The sequence below is a fragment of the Pelophylax lessonae genome (assembly GCF_965119305.1).
Source record: "Pelophylax lessonae genome assembly, chromosome: 2".
Lineage (NCBI taxonomy): Eukaryota > Metazoa > Chordata > Amphibia > Anura > Ranidae > Pelophylax > Pelophylax lessonae.
In genome coordinates, this window is record NC_138769.1 from 742903003 (window position 1) to 742918621 (window position 15619).

General features: G+C 44.6%; 1 protein-coding gene across 1 annotated transcript; it reads left to right on the forward strand.

The window, feature by feature from the left end:
• Positions 1-14562: 14562 nt before the first annotated feature.
• Positions 14563-15372, forward strand: LOC309548364 (olfactory receptor 52K1-like; the record flags this gene model as incomplete). The annotated part of the gene is made up of 1 exon (XM_082248302.1): positions 14563-15372. One exon carries the CDS (start codon positions 14563-14565, stop codon positions 15370-15372), a length of 810 nt encoding a protein of 269 aa, XP_082104428.1.
• Positions 15373-15619: the final 247 nt, after the last annotated feature.

The following is a 15619-nucleotide window of genomic DNA, read 5'->3' on the forward strand; positions in this document are numbered from 1 at the left end:
GACAAGGAGTCACTGCTTAAGGTGGTGTAATTGCCTGATGACTCACACAGGTGCATGCCCCGGCTCGCCTCCGTGAAAACTTGATAAAAGAAAAGGAATTGGATGCACTCCAGGTTGAGTCAAAATCCAGATTTATTGACTGGACATCCAAATATGACAATCGTGACAAGGTAGACGCGTTTCACACACTGACTGTGTGCTTAATCATTACTCACACTCCAATTAGGTACCAATCCAATTGTAATAAAATTCTTATACATTATACAACTACAAAGCTGATTTCAATACATAAATAAATAGGGCTAAATTCATACCATACTAAATACCTAGAATAATCACTGATTAATTCATGAATAATTGATAATAAATATTAAATAGATAGATAATTCCAGTTCTAGCTAAAATATATTAAAAACAAATAAATAAATACATAAATATATCGATGTTAAGTTTAAAAATATTTAAAAATCATTAATGAAGCAGTTAAAGTCTAATTCCACGTTCAATCCTTTCCGTGTCATACTGCCCAATCTATGTATCCAACGGGTTTCGTTCTGTGATATAGATCTCTTCATATTCGTTCACCTCCAGTGTTTCTCTATTCTGTCTATACCACAACATTTCAGCTTGCTGGGGTCTTTGTTATGGTGGAGTTTAAAATGGTTGGATAGACTATGTTTTTTAAAACCTTTTTTCATATTACTAATGTGCTCTCGTAGTCTTACTCTCAGTTCTCTGGTTGTCCTACCTACATATTGTAGTCCGCACTCACATTCCAATAAATATGTTACATGAGTGCTCCTGCAAGTAATAAATCTGTCTATTTTATACTGTCGTTTTGTGGTCATAGCTCTAAAGTGCGTTTCTTTTCTAGATTTATTATTATTATTATTAATCTTGCACGTGCGGCATATTACACACTTCCCGCATCTGAAAAAACCTTTTAAAATCGTTTAGCACGGAAGTCAACCTCTTATCTAAAATATAGTAAAGATGTATTAAATTATGTAGAAAATTGAAAGGTAACCAAAAATACTATCCTAACAAGTGTAGACGTCAATTCGCTCTACATGAATATTAAGCAAAAGGATGCCTTAGCAGCAGTGCAATGGGCCTTAAAGGAAGATAAGCAATTACCTCCTGCCCAAATAGACTTTTTATTAGAGGTTTTAGAGATGGCTATGTGCAATAATTACTTTTGCCATTCAAAGAATTTTTATAAACAGGTCAAAGGCGTTGCAATGGGGGCAAAATATGCACCTACGGTGGCTAATGTTTTTATGAACAAATGGGAAGCAGAGTATATTTTTAATAACCCACACCCCCAACTGAAAGGTTTTAAACGATATATTGATGATATTTTAATTATTTGGGAGAGGTCACAAGAATCACTACTGGATTTTATAGAATACATGAATAACAATAGATACCAAATTTCTTTTACTGCAAATATTAATGACACAGAAATGAACTATCTGGATCTCACCATTTTTAAATTAAATGATTCTATGGCCACAAAAACATATTTTAAAAGCACTGACAGAAATAGCTATATTCCTGTCAACAGTAGCCACCATCCGAAATGGCTATCTGCAGTGCCAAAAGGACAATTGCTCAGAATCAGGAGAAATTGCCAATCAGAACAGGATTATCTACAGCAATCAAATATGCTCATTGAAAGGTGCAAAGATAAAGGATACAAATCAAAAACCCTGGATCAGATCCAACAGAAAGTTATCAACACAGACAGAAAAGAATTATTAAAATCCAAAACTAAAACTACTAAACCCTACCAAACAGCATTTTGCACAGATTTTAACCAACAATATAAACAGTTGGAAAATATTTTTAAGACTCATTGGCCGATTTTAATGAGAGACCCTGTATATAAAAACATACTTCTACAAAAGCCCCAGTTCATTTATAGGAGACCCCCAATTTTAAAAGATAAAATTGTCAAAAATGTCCCGGACCCGCCTACCAAAACGGTCACATTCCTAGACATTCCTAGACCAAAAAGGTTTTTTCAGATGCGGGAAGTGTGTAATATGCCGCACGTGCAAGATTAATAATAATAATAAATCTAGAAAAGAAACGCACTTTAGATCTATGACCACAAAACGACAGTACAAAATAGACAGATTTATTACTTGCAGGAGCACTCACGCAAGGCAGAGCAAGGAAGGAGGAGTGGCTTGTGTAAACAAAAAGGTCCCAGGACGCTCAGTACGTCAGCTACAGAAGACGCCGTGATTGGACGGCGAAACGCATCTAGTGATTGGCTGAGCGGACCTGACGTCACTTCCGGCCGGGGAAGCGCACGCTGCGGGAGCAGCGAACCACCGAGCCGTGACCAAAATGCCTGTATTTTAATATGTTTGTAAGTAATTTTCTTTGGCTTTAATAAACCTATTTGGAATGTACTTCACTATGGATGGCCTTTCTTTTCTCTGAGGGGACTCGGGACACATGTAAAGGACCAAGCAAGGATCTTTTCCCACATGATTACAGATTCCAGGTCGGCAGGGAAGGCTGTGACTACACTGCAGGATTTATTGAATTGCTTTTGATCGAGCGCATTGTGGTAAATAGACAACCACAAGGGGATCACCCCGTTTGATGCGCACAGTGGAGCACAGAAACACTTTATCTGCACCTGATGGACATTATATATGGAATTTATGATTTTTAATTATTTATGTATCTATGAATTGGAGTATTTATTAAGTGATTTTGCGAGATTTGCACTTTACATACTTTGCACATGTTTGGACATTTGCACTGATTTATATATTAAATTTTGCACATGTTTAAATATTTAATTTATTTATGTAATAATGAGCAGCGCTGCAATACCGGGTTCACATTAATTTTTTTTTTACAATTAAATTTTTATTTTATTATTAAACATATAAGCAACACAAATATTCCAATACAATACATTACTCTGCACAAAACATAATATTATCCATACATCCAAACACACAAAACAAAAAAAAACAAAAAAAAAAAACAAAAAAAAAAAAAAAATCTTAGGGAGAGGAAGGGAAGGGGAATATCAATAAACCAGTTTAGGAGCAGGAAAAAAAAAAAAAAAAAAAAATAATTTATCATCTAGTTAGTTAGTAAGTACCTACTTATGTCATTATGAAACAGGTGACATTGGCACACCTACTGCGTCAATCCAGGCTGACCAGACTTTATCAAATTTTTTTGGGCAATTCCTACTACCGTATGTGAAACGGTAGAATGGAAGTGTCTTAGTAACGGCAGCTATCCAGGATAATCGGGTGGGAGGTTCGGGTAACTTCCATCGCAAAAGGATTTCTCTCCTGGCATAAAACAGGGTATATGTAATGCACATTTTAGCATATTTGTCCCCAGCCAATTCTGTAAGGTTACTCAATAGAGTTACCTTTGGGTCCAAAGGAATCATAATGTCAAAGATTTCACCAATAGTGTCCGTCACTTCTTTCCAAAAGGTTGCCAGGTCAGGGCACGACTAAACAACATGTAAGAATGTACCTATTCCATGCCCACATCTAATGCACATGGGATCTTTCATGGGATATATCCTAGCAAGACGTTGCGGCGTATAATATGCTCTATGTAAGAATTTGAGTTGTATAAATCTGTCCCTAGCCGCTATCATTGAGGGGATATAATTATTAACCGAGTCCTCCCACTCTTCAATAGTCAGATCTGGAATGTCCTCCTTCCATTTATTATAGGTTTTCTCAGGGGATTGACTATGATCTGTTGAGAGTATGGAGTATATAGCAGAGAGAGTTTTCCCTATTACCTTAAAAGTTAACATTTTCTCCAAGGGGTCTGATTCCAGGACAACAGGGCCTTGGAACTGAGCCCGCATAGCATGACTAAGCTGGCGGTAACGAAACCCCATGGTGGGAGGTAATGAATGGGTAGACTGAAGAACATTAAAGCCTTGAAGTCTTCCATCTTTAATAACATGTTTCATAGTCACAATCCCTCTAGCAGCCCATAACTGTGGATCAGGGAGATGATATAAATGTTTTAAATTAGGATTACCCCACAACGGAGTGTGGGGGGATATATGCAATGGTGTGTTATATATCACCCGCGCCCGAGTCCATATCCGCAGGACAGTCTTCATCAGACTGGTTATTTGAGGATGTGCCTGTTCCCCCCGGAAAACAAGATTACTAAGGGCCGCATATGAACCCAGTAGTGCTGCTTCTAGTGTAACTGCGGAGTTAGTTTTGGGCTGGGAGAACCACCACCGAACCGTCACCAGAACAGCCGCCCAAAAATACAATTTAAAGTTAGGAAGCGCTAAACCTCCTCTTGCAAGAGGAAGATATAGCGTGCGCCTTGCGATTCGTGGAGTTCGCCCAGCCCATACAAAAGTTGTTACAATACTATCTAATCTCGAAAAAAAGGTTCTAGTCATATCAATGGGGGAATTACGAAAAAGATACAGAAATTTCGGAAGATAATTCATTTTTATTAAATTAATTCTGCCAACGGGGGACAAGGGAAGCATGCGCCAAGACGCACACTTTTTATTTAATTGTACAACTAAAGGGTCAATGTTATTTTGTTGGTACACCTCCAATGTTGGACCCACTTTGATGCCTAAGTACACCATATCCTGTACCCATTTCAACGGTGTCTGTGTATCAATTAAAGGTATCGATGGGTGTAGTGGAAAGAGGACGGACTTAGACCAATTAATACTTATACCTGAAAAACGACCAAAGATGTCAAATAATTGTAGGGCCCTATGTAATGATGTGGAAGCATCCGCCAAATAGATCAGGGTGTCGTCTGCATATAAAGACAACTTCTCTTCAATAACTCCCACCTTAATGCCTCGGACTTGTGGGTCCGCTCTCAACATAATCGCGAGCGGCTCCAAAGCCAAGGCAAACAAGGCTGGGGATAACGGACATCCCTGTCGGGTACCCCTCAGTAGAGGGAATTTATCCGACAGAGATGTATTGGTACGGACTCTAGCCGTAGGGTTCTCATAGAGAAGCTTAATCCATGAGACGAAATTAGGGCCAAACCCAAAGCTAGCTAGGATCCTCCAAAGAAATGGCCACTCAACAGAATCGAATGCTTTCTCGGCGTCGAGGGAGGCGACCACACCCGCTCCCTCCCCCGACGCCAAGGCCATATGTGTAAACAATCTCCGGATATTGATATCAGTACCCCGTTCAGGTATAAATCCAGTTTGGTCCGCATGGATCAAGCCTGTAATAACACTATTAAGTCGAGTGGCCAAGACTTTTGAGAGGATCTTCCCATCAACATTTAATAAAGAGATAGGTCTGTAGGATGAGCATAATGATGGGTCCTTCCCTGGTTTAGGGATCACAACAATAACCGCTTCGCTCATTGTTTTAGGGAGTTCCCCATCATTTAGAGATCCTAGAAGAGTGGCTAATAAATGCGGGCCCAAAAGGTCCATATGGGCCTTATAGAATTCAACAGGGATTCCATCCGGTCCTGGTGTTTTATCAGGTTGTAAGGAGGCCACCACTTCCTGGATCTCCAAAAGAGTAATAGGTCGGCAGGGAAGGCTGTGACTACACTGCAGGATTTATTGAATTGCTTTTGATCGAGCGCATTGTGGTAAATAGACAACCACAAGGGGATCCCCCCGTTTGATGCACACAGTGGAGCACAGAAACACTTTATCTGCAGCTGATGGACATTATATATGGACTTTATGATTTTTAATTATTTATGTATCTATGAATTGGAGTATTTATTAAGTGATTTTGCGAGATTTGCACTTTACATACTTTGCACATGTTTGCACATTTGCACTGATTTATATATTCAATTTTGCACATGTTTAAATATTTAATTTATTTATGTAATAATGAGCAGCGCTGCAATACCGGGTTCACATTAATTTAAAGGCACTAACACTTTAATTTGCAGCAAGCAGCTACTGATTGCACAGACACTTTCTATTTATTTCTATAAATTTATTCATACTACACCATAAGCGCGAGGTTTCACCGCCATACAACATAATACAGGGAGCTATGAAATCGCTGGAAGTCACAGGTGCATTGGCATCCCCCCGAGACACTTAGAGTCACTGGAGCAACAGCAGGTTGGGGATACTTTAGTGAACATGAAGCATTTGGGTCATTGGAGACACTGGGGGCTGGGGAAGTCACAATAGTCTCAGGTCATTGGAGTCCAGAGGGGGTGCTGGGGTTACTGGAGACACCGGGTCACTGGAGGCTGGGGTAGTCACAAGAAGCTCAGGTTACATGGGATCCACAGAATGCATTCAAAGGCCCCACTCTAACCCATGCAGAGACCTCCCACTCCAACCCCTGAGTAATTAGATGAGCACTCACCCACTCACAGACCTCTCTATCCATTTCCTGAATGTTTAGACAAGTCACCACTCAGTATATGGCCTCTCATTCTCATTCAATCCACCTGTATCGAGACACTCATGAGGGAGTAAGTGCAAAGGACTACATACAGGTACTGCCCTATAACTTTGAGCCATACTATGATCAAGGGCAGATGGTTTCTGACTACCGCATGTCTCATCAGAAAGAAGGGGAAGATGTTTCCCCATTTTAATCGATTACAGCTATCCTTGTCACATTTAGTGTATTAAACTGCTATCCATCCTTCTGCAGTCAACACTAAGAGGACCAATCAGTTAGTAAGGAGCTTACTACTTCATCATTCTCTTACACAGCTCCTACACATTATCTGATTGAACATCTTATTAACATCATCTGACCAAAACTGAAATTCCTATTGTGGGGGATATCTAAAATTTGACTTGTATCTTAGTGTGGACTTCTGAGAAATACAGCGAGCCAATCACACAAGCAGGAAATTACATTTCTAGGAGCATGCCATACACCAACCGTACATAGGACACCTCCAGGTTGCCATATGACATTGAACTTTATAGAAAATGACAGCAGCTGCAGTTTTATAAGGAAAAGTTATAAAGAGTTAGAGTGGGTGGGTTCCCCTGGCCAGAGAATCCACCCACTTTTCCCCTGGCCAGAGAATCCACCCACTCTTTCCCTGGCCAGAGAACCCACCCACTTTTCCCCTGGCCAGAGAATACACCCACTCTTCCCCTGGCCAGAGAATCCACCCACTCTTCCCCTGGCCAGAGAATCCACCCACTCTTCCCCTGGCCAGAGAACCCACCCACTCTTCCCCTGGCCAGAGAACCCACCCACTCTTCCCCTGGCCAGAGAATCCACCCACTCTTCCCCTGGCCAGAGAACCCACCCACTCTTCCCCTGGCCAGAGAACCCACCCACTCTTCCCCTGGCCAGAGAATCCACCCACTCTTCCCCTGGCCAGAGAACCCACCCACTCTTCCCCTGGCCAGAGAACCCACCCACTCTTCCCCTGGCCAGAGAATCCACCCACTCTTCCCCTGGCCAGAGAATCCACCCACTCTTCCTCTGGCCAGAGAATCCACCCACTCTTCCCCTGGCCAGGGAACCCACCCACTCTTCACCTGGGCAGAGAATCCACCCACTCTTCCCCTGGCCAGAGAATCCACCCACACTTCCCCTGGCCAGATAATCCACCCAATTTTCCCCTGGGCAGAGAATACACCCACTCTTCACCTGGCCAGAGAATCCACCCACTCTTCCACTGGCCAGGGAACCCACCCACTCTTCCCCTGGCCAGGGAACCCACCCACACTTCCCCTGGCCAGGGAACCCACCCACTCTTCCCCTGGCCAGAGAACCCACCCACACTTCCCCTGGCCAGAGAACCCACCCACTCTTCCCCTGGCCAGAGAACCCACCCACACTTCCCCTGGCCAGAGAACCCACCCACTTTTCCCATGGCCAGGGAACCCACCCACAGTTCTCCTCACTATGGCCAGAAGGCACATTTACTCAATCTAATATTACCTCTGGGGTCATCTGACACAGTTCACAGAAAAAAAAGTCAATGGAATGGCAGATATTTGAGAATAGCCAATCCCATTACAGGAGCGGATTGCTGGGGTTCTTCAATTCATTTATATAAGTCGCTCATCCCAGTTGACTTTCTTCATTAAGCATATTTAAAAATGATGGCTGAGTGTCATCTGGGTATCTAGAAGTCAATGACCTCAGGTGATGAAGAGTTAATGTATAATAAGGAGGGGGGGGGGGAATAATTTCTGGATTTGCAATTTGGAAATATTTAAATTATTTGTGAGAAGACAAGGATTGGATATTACTGAAGATTTATAATCCAGAAGATGATTGACTTTACATCCCCAGTGACAGATATTAATTGCTTCCATGTCACTCAAGCAATCCCGGAGGTGTCATTAAGATGTCCCGGATTACCTATAAAGACTTTCCTGACATCAGCTTCAGACTTACTGCAGCCTCAGCGTTACCGCCTGCCCCCGGATCTGATACAGGTGAGCGAGCTTCCTACATGGGACAGGAGAGTGCAGATATCTAATACTACCATACAGACATCATACAGCACCATACAGGACCATACAACACCATACAGCACCATACAGACACCATACAGGACCATAGAGCACCATACAGACTCCACACAGCACCATACAGACACCACACAGCACCACACCGCACCATACAGCACCATACAGACACCATACAGGACCATACAGACTCCATACAGCACCATACAGACACCACACAGCACCATACAGACTCCACACAGCACCACACAGCACCATACAGCACCATACAGACTCCACACTGCACCATACAGCACCATACAGCCCCATACAGCACCATACAGCACCATACAGCCCCATACAGCACCATACAGCACCATACAGCACCATACAGCACCATACAGCACCACACAGCACCATACAGCACCATACAGACAACACACAGCACCATACAGACACCATACAGCACCATACAGCACCATACAGCACCACACAGCACCACACAGCACCATACAGACACCACACAGCACCATACAGACACCACACAGCACCACACAGCACCATACAGACACCATACAGCACCACACAGCACCACACAGCACCATACAGACTCCACACAGCACCACACAGCACCATACAGACACCACACAGCACCATACAGACACCATACAGCACCACACAGCACCATACAGACTCCACACAGCACCATACAGACACCACACAGCACCACACAGCACCATACAGACACCATACAGCACCACACAGCACCACACAGCACCATACAGACTCCACACAGCACCATACAGCCACCACACAGCACCACACAGCACCATACAGACACCATACAGCACCACACAGCACCACACAGCACCATACAGACTCCACACAGCACCACACAGCACCACACAGCCCCATACAGACACCACACAGCCCCATACAGACACCACACAGCACCATACAGACACCATACAGCACCATACAGCACCATACAGCACCACACAGCACCACACAGCACCATACAGCACCACACAGCACCACACAGCACCACACAGCAACATACAGCACCATACAGCACCACACAGCACCATACAGCACCACACAGCACCATACAGCACCACACAGCACCATACAGCACCATACAGCCCCATACAGACACCACACTGCACCATACAGCACCATACAGCCCCATACAGCACCATACAGCACCATACAGCACCATACAGACACCATACAGCACCATACAGCACCACACAGCACCACACAGCACCATACAGCACCATACAGACACCACACAGCACCATACAGTCACCATACAGCACCATACAGCACCATACAGCACCACACAGCACCACACAGCACCATACAGCACCACACAGCACCATACAGCCCCATACAGACACCACACAGCACCATACAGACACCACACAGCACCACACAGCACCATTCAGACACCATACAGCACCACACAGCACCACACAGCACCATACAGACTCCACACAGCACCACACAGCACCATACAGACACCACACAGCACCACACAGCACCACACAGCACCACACAGCACCACACAGCACCATACAGACTCCACACAGCACCACACAGCACCATACAGACACCATACAGACACCACACAGCACCACACAGCACCATACAGACACCATACAGACACCACACAGCACCACACAGCACCATACAGACACCACACAGCACCATTCAGACACCACACAGCACCACACAGCACCACACAGCACCATACAGACTCCACACAGCACCACACAGCACCATACAGACTCCACACAGCACCATACAGCCCCATACAGACACCACACAGCACCATACAGACACCACACAGCACCACACAGCACCATACAGACACCATACAGCACCACACAGCACCATACAGACTCCACACAGCACCACACAGCACCACACAGCCCCATACAGCACCATACAGCACCATACAGACTCCACACTGCACCATACAGCACCATACAGACACCATACAGACTCCACACTGCACCATATAGCACCATACAGCACCATACAGCACCATACAGACACCACACCGCACCACACAGCACCACACAGCCCCATACAGCACCATACAGCACCATACAGCACCATACAGACTCCACACTGCACCATATAGCACCATACAACACCATACAGCACCATACAGCACCATACAGCACCATACAGACACCACACCGCACCATACAGACACCACACTGTACATACATCATACATGGCGCACAGTCACTTTCATTCTATCTATGGGTCTCTGTTTTCATGTTGCCAATAATATCCAGAATGTAATATTTCTGCTTTAGTTTAATTCTTTTATGTCCGGAGTTCTTTGACTCATTGATGATGGGATAAATTCAGCGGTGTCCGTATGTGTTGGGTAACTTCACAATAACGCTGTAACTAATTCCTTTTTTTTTAAAGAAATAGAAGTCCCTGTCATGTTTTTAATTCCCCTTCCCCCGCCCGCATTTAGGGCCTGGACAAGGAGATGGCAGCATGGAAGTGAGAGAAGAAGAGGCAGAGAGGAAAGTGCCAGGCGGAGGTGCGCTGCGTTTTACCTCCTATCAGAAGAGCGTTCCTCCATACAGCACATGAATCAGGATCGCTCTTACTGTGGATGGTATTGCACTGTACACACACAGTTTTATTACCACCCCCTATCCACATTTCCTGCTGCTGGGAGGTGTGCAGCCCTTGGAGGTGATAGGGGGGTGGTAATTACACTGTGTGTGTACAGTGCAATGCGATCTGCAGTAAGAGTGATCTGGTCTCATGTGCCGTATAGATGAACGCTCTTCTGAGAGGAGGCGAGAGCGCAACACAGCGCGCCTCCTCCTGGCTTTGTATTGGGTGCCCCCTGTAAGTTGGGGAGAGGGATAGGCGGCCCTGTGCTGGAAAGTGTAATAGGGGTTTGGGGAGGGGGGGAATATGTGTTAGAAGGAAGAATGGGGGAAATATATGCTAGGAGGAGGGTTGGGGGGGTGGTTGAGCTTGGAGAGGGGATGCTTGTGCTAGAAGGGGGGTGGGGGATTAGAGTAGGGGGGATTTGGGTAGAGAGGAAGAATTTGTGCTGGGAAGGGTCATTTGGAGGGGGGGTTTTCTAGGAGTAGGGAATTGTGGGAATCTGTCCTAGGGGGGATTGAAATAAGCAGGTTTGTGCTTGGAGGGAAGATGGGGGGGGGGTTGCCAGGAGGGGGTGGTGGAATTTGGACTAATAGGAGGGATTGGGGGGATTCGTGCTTGCAGGGGGGATTTGGAGGGCGATGATTTGTGCTAGGATAGAAAGTTTGGGAAGAAAGAGGATGTATGCTAGACGGGTGACTTTTTGGGGTGAGGGAGATTTGTGCTAGGAGGGGGAATTAGGGTGGGAATTGAGAGTTGGTGGAATATGTACATTATTGTTTGGGAAGAATGTTGGCTTAGAGATGAAATCTCAGTTTTTTATGTATGACGGAATGTTTGTGTCCATTAATAATGATTTTCATGTATTTTTATTGAAAATATTGTTTTGACATTTTCATTGGGGTAGGGGGGGGGGCATCAGGTAGGCTGTATGGGGCCCCATGATTTCTTTTTTTTTTTATCAAGAAGAACTTTATTAAACATTCACATAGAAAACATAACAGTAACAGAGTCCAAGACCGATTCACCCCCTCGTTTCTTACAAATATTACAAATATCATTTCCCTCCAACACCCAATCAACAATTATACATGGTGGCAATAATTAACACCTCCCCTTTTTGCCTCATCAAATAACAACCCGCAGTGTCGAAACCTACCAGTTCTCCTCTACCATACTGGTCATCAGCATCCTCTTTACTTAGGTTTTCTCCTACATTTACCCACTACCCACCCACAGCCTATCTAATACCATATCCATCTGTGCCAACCCCCGGAATAGCTAGCCAGGGGGCCCATAGCTTGTCGAATGTGCCCAGATTTCCCCAATGTTGATGGATATACTTCTCCAGCCTTATTGTTTCCCCCACCTGAGTGATCCATTCCTTGACCGTCGGAGGGTTTGGAGAGATCCAGTGTCTCAAGATCAACTTCTGGGCTTGAAACAGTGCCCACAAAATGGCCTGTTTAGTGATCTCAGGAACCTGTACCTTCCCCAAAATACCCAACAAACAGAGTTTAGGATCCAAACACCCTCGACAATGTACAAAGCACCTCCCTCCAATATATATGAAGCTTCGGGCACCTCCACAATAGATGTATCAAATCTCCATGGTCCCTCAGACATCTAGTGCACAGGGCATTGTCACGTCTACCCATTCTATGCAATCGTGCAGGAGTATAGTGAGCTCTGTGAAGTATATACAGCTGAGACAGCCTTTGTGCCACATTCAAAGAACTCGCCTGTACCGCCTGCAAAGCTTCCTCCCACTGCTCTTCCTCAAAAGATCGCAATTCCCGCTCCCAAGCGGCAATCATACGCAAAGATCTAGAAAGGAACCCAGTAACAATGAGTAGCAGTGTGATATAAACCCTTGGGGCCCCATGATTTCTAACAGTGACCCTGGTCTCAGCTGTGGCAGAGCCTGAGACATGAAACAATCTTTCTGAGATGGCTGTAGGACTTCACCATCAGGAATCTGATCTGAAGAAGGATTGTCCCCCTCAGTGGGCTGTGTCTGGAAACAGCTAGAAGGAGGCAACTATCCTGGGGACTTGTGAGTGCTGACCCTGAATTGTGATCTCTGGTGACTGTGTGCTTTTGGGAGGTGCCAAAGGTAGCTGCGGAGGTAGCATTACAGTATTAAGGAGTTCCCCTAGGCCACCATTCAAATTCAACCTTTGAGTGTTGGGTTGAGAGATGAGCCATTTAATGTCATGTAAAATCCAGATTGCTACAAGTAGTTGGACACATACAGACCATGCCTGCAAAGACAGCATCAATCAGTGCCTCTTTTATCACAGCAATGGGTGGTGGACACCAATTTAATAGCAGAAATATTACTGCATTGTGACATATCAAAAATAAAAGCAATGATTTCATAATCGCATGCTAACTATGTACAATGCCATGGTCCTGTCTAACTCCATTATGCCCAAGATGTAAGGCAGGGGGGTTAAACTCAACTTCGTTGAGGACCACATCAGCATTATAATTGCCCTCAAAGGGCCGGTTGCATCTGTAATACTAGATGTCCAGAGTATCCCACCCCCCTTTACAGCAGATGTCAAGAGTTTCCCCTACCCTCCCTTACATCAAAGTTCACCCCCTTACCTTGTATTGCTGCTGGGAAGAAGCTTAGGGCGGAGTTGGGAAGCAGAAATTGCAGGGTCTGGAGGAGGCCCAAACGAGGGCTGGAGCTACACTGCTGATCTAAGGGGCGAGGGCCACATGAAATGGCCTGGAGGGCCGGATTCGGCCCGCGGGCCTTGTGTTTGACGTACGTGATGTAAGGGATACTTTAGTTCAACAGCTACAAGATTTACTTTGAGGCCTGTCTGACACAAATGTTCTTCCTCCATTCTTTTGCCAGGGATTGAGGTTTCTGTTCTGGTGTCTGTCCCTGACATGACAGTTCCCTGTTCATCCTACACAGAAAATAGCGATAGACAGTTTACTTGACTTAACCTCAACCTAGTCCTTTGCCTTCAACCTAATTTCTCACCCTACCCATCAAATAACTACAAACATATCACCTTTATAAGTGTCAGAAACTGTTCTATATGCAATAAGGGAAAAGAACATGGATTTTTTGGGTGGAAGACTAGACCACACAAGTACTTTGGGTTTACTTTCCTCTGTTATAGTTCATGTACACTTATGTAGAATTTTACATTTATCAATTGTTTTCATTTTGTGACAGAAGCCAGAATTTCTCCATGTACTGAAGATAAGACATGCCTGGAGCCAACTCTTCAGACCAGCTTCCAACCCATTTCATCCTATTAGGCTTCCCGGGTCTAGAGAGCTCTTACTTTTACATTGCCTCCATCTTCACCATAATCTATGTGACATCTTTTATTGGAAACTTCACTGTTCTTTTTATCATCAAGATAGACCGTAGTCTCCATGAACCCATGTACTTCTTTCTTTGTATGTTGTCTGCTATTGACCTGGTCCTGTTCAACTCCACCACACCCAAGATGTTGGGAATCCTTTGGTTCAGCATCCACGAGATTTACTTTGAGGCTTGTCTCGCACAAATGTTCTTCCTCCATACCTTTACTACAATGGAGTCTGCACTACTCCTAGCCATGTCTTTTGATCGATATATTGCCATTTGTCAGCCATTAAGATATAATTCAATATTAACAAAATTTCTCATTACCAACATTGGACTGTTAGCCATCGGTAGAGCTGTAGCACTAACCCTTCCATTACCGTTCCTTATAAAAAGACTACCTTTCTGCTCCGCCAATGTCATCCACCATTCCTACTGTGAGCACATGGCTGTTGTGAGGTTGGCATGCACTGATACCACCTTTAACAGTATCTATGGCCTTGTGGTGGCCCTTGTTATTGTGGGGCTAGACTTGATCTTCATCATCTGGTCCTACATCCTGATTCTTCAGGCTGTGTTCCGGCTGGCCTCAACAGAAGCCCGGTATAAGGCCCTCAGTACATGTGCATCTCATATTTGTGCCATTCTTTCACTCTACGTTCCGGTTGTCCTCTCCTCGGTGGTCTACCGCCTTGGGAAAAATGTCCCAATCTACATTCACATCTTGTTGGCCAATGTCTACCTGATGCTGCCACCTCTGATTAACCCCATTGTGTATGGTGTAAGAACCAAACAAATTCGGAACAGAATTAAATCCATCATGAAAATAGATTTTATGTGTTTTATAAGAGTCCACGCTGAAGAAAGTGCATTAAAAAATATGCAAGTTCCAAAATGGGACCAGAATCAACAATTACCACACAACAGTCCTTCAGTGCTGCACAAAAGATGAGACTCTCTGTATGCAAACCACTAATATTATGTACTGATTAAAATACATTATTGGGTCCTGTTGGGTGCGGGACGCTTCGGACATATTTCCCCGTCTACCACTGATTACATCTTGGGTCGAGTCCCTCCCACCAATGCCACGGGCTTCATGCCCCCCTTCTAAGTATCTCTCCCCTCGATCTCCCTTTCTTCTCTCTTTCTTTCTATCTAACGTCCTCTCCTCTTGATTCTCCCCCGACCCCCCCACC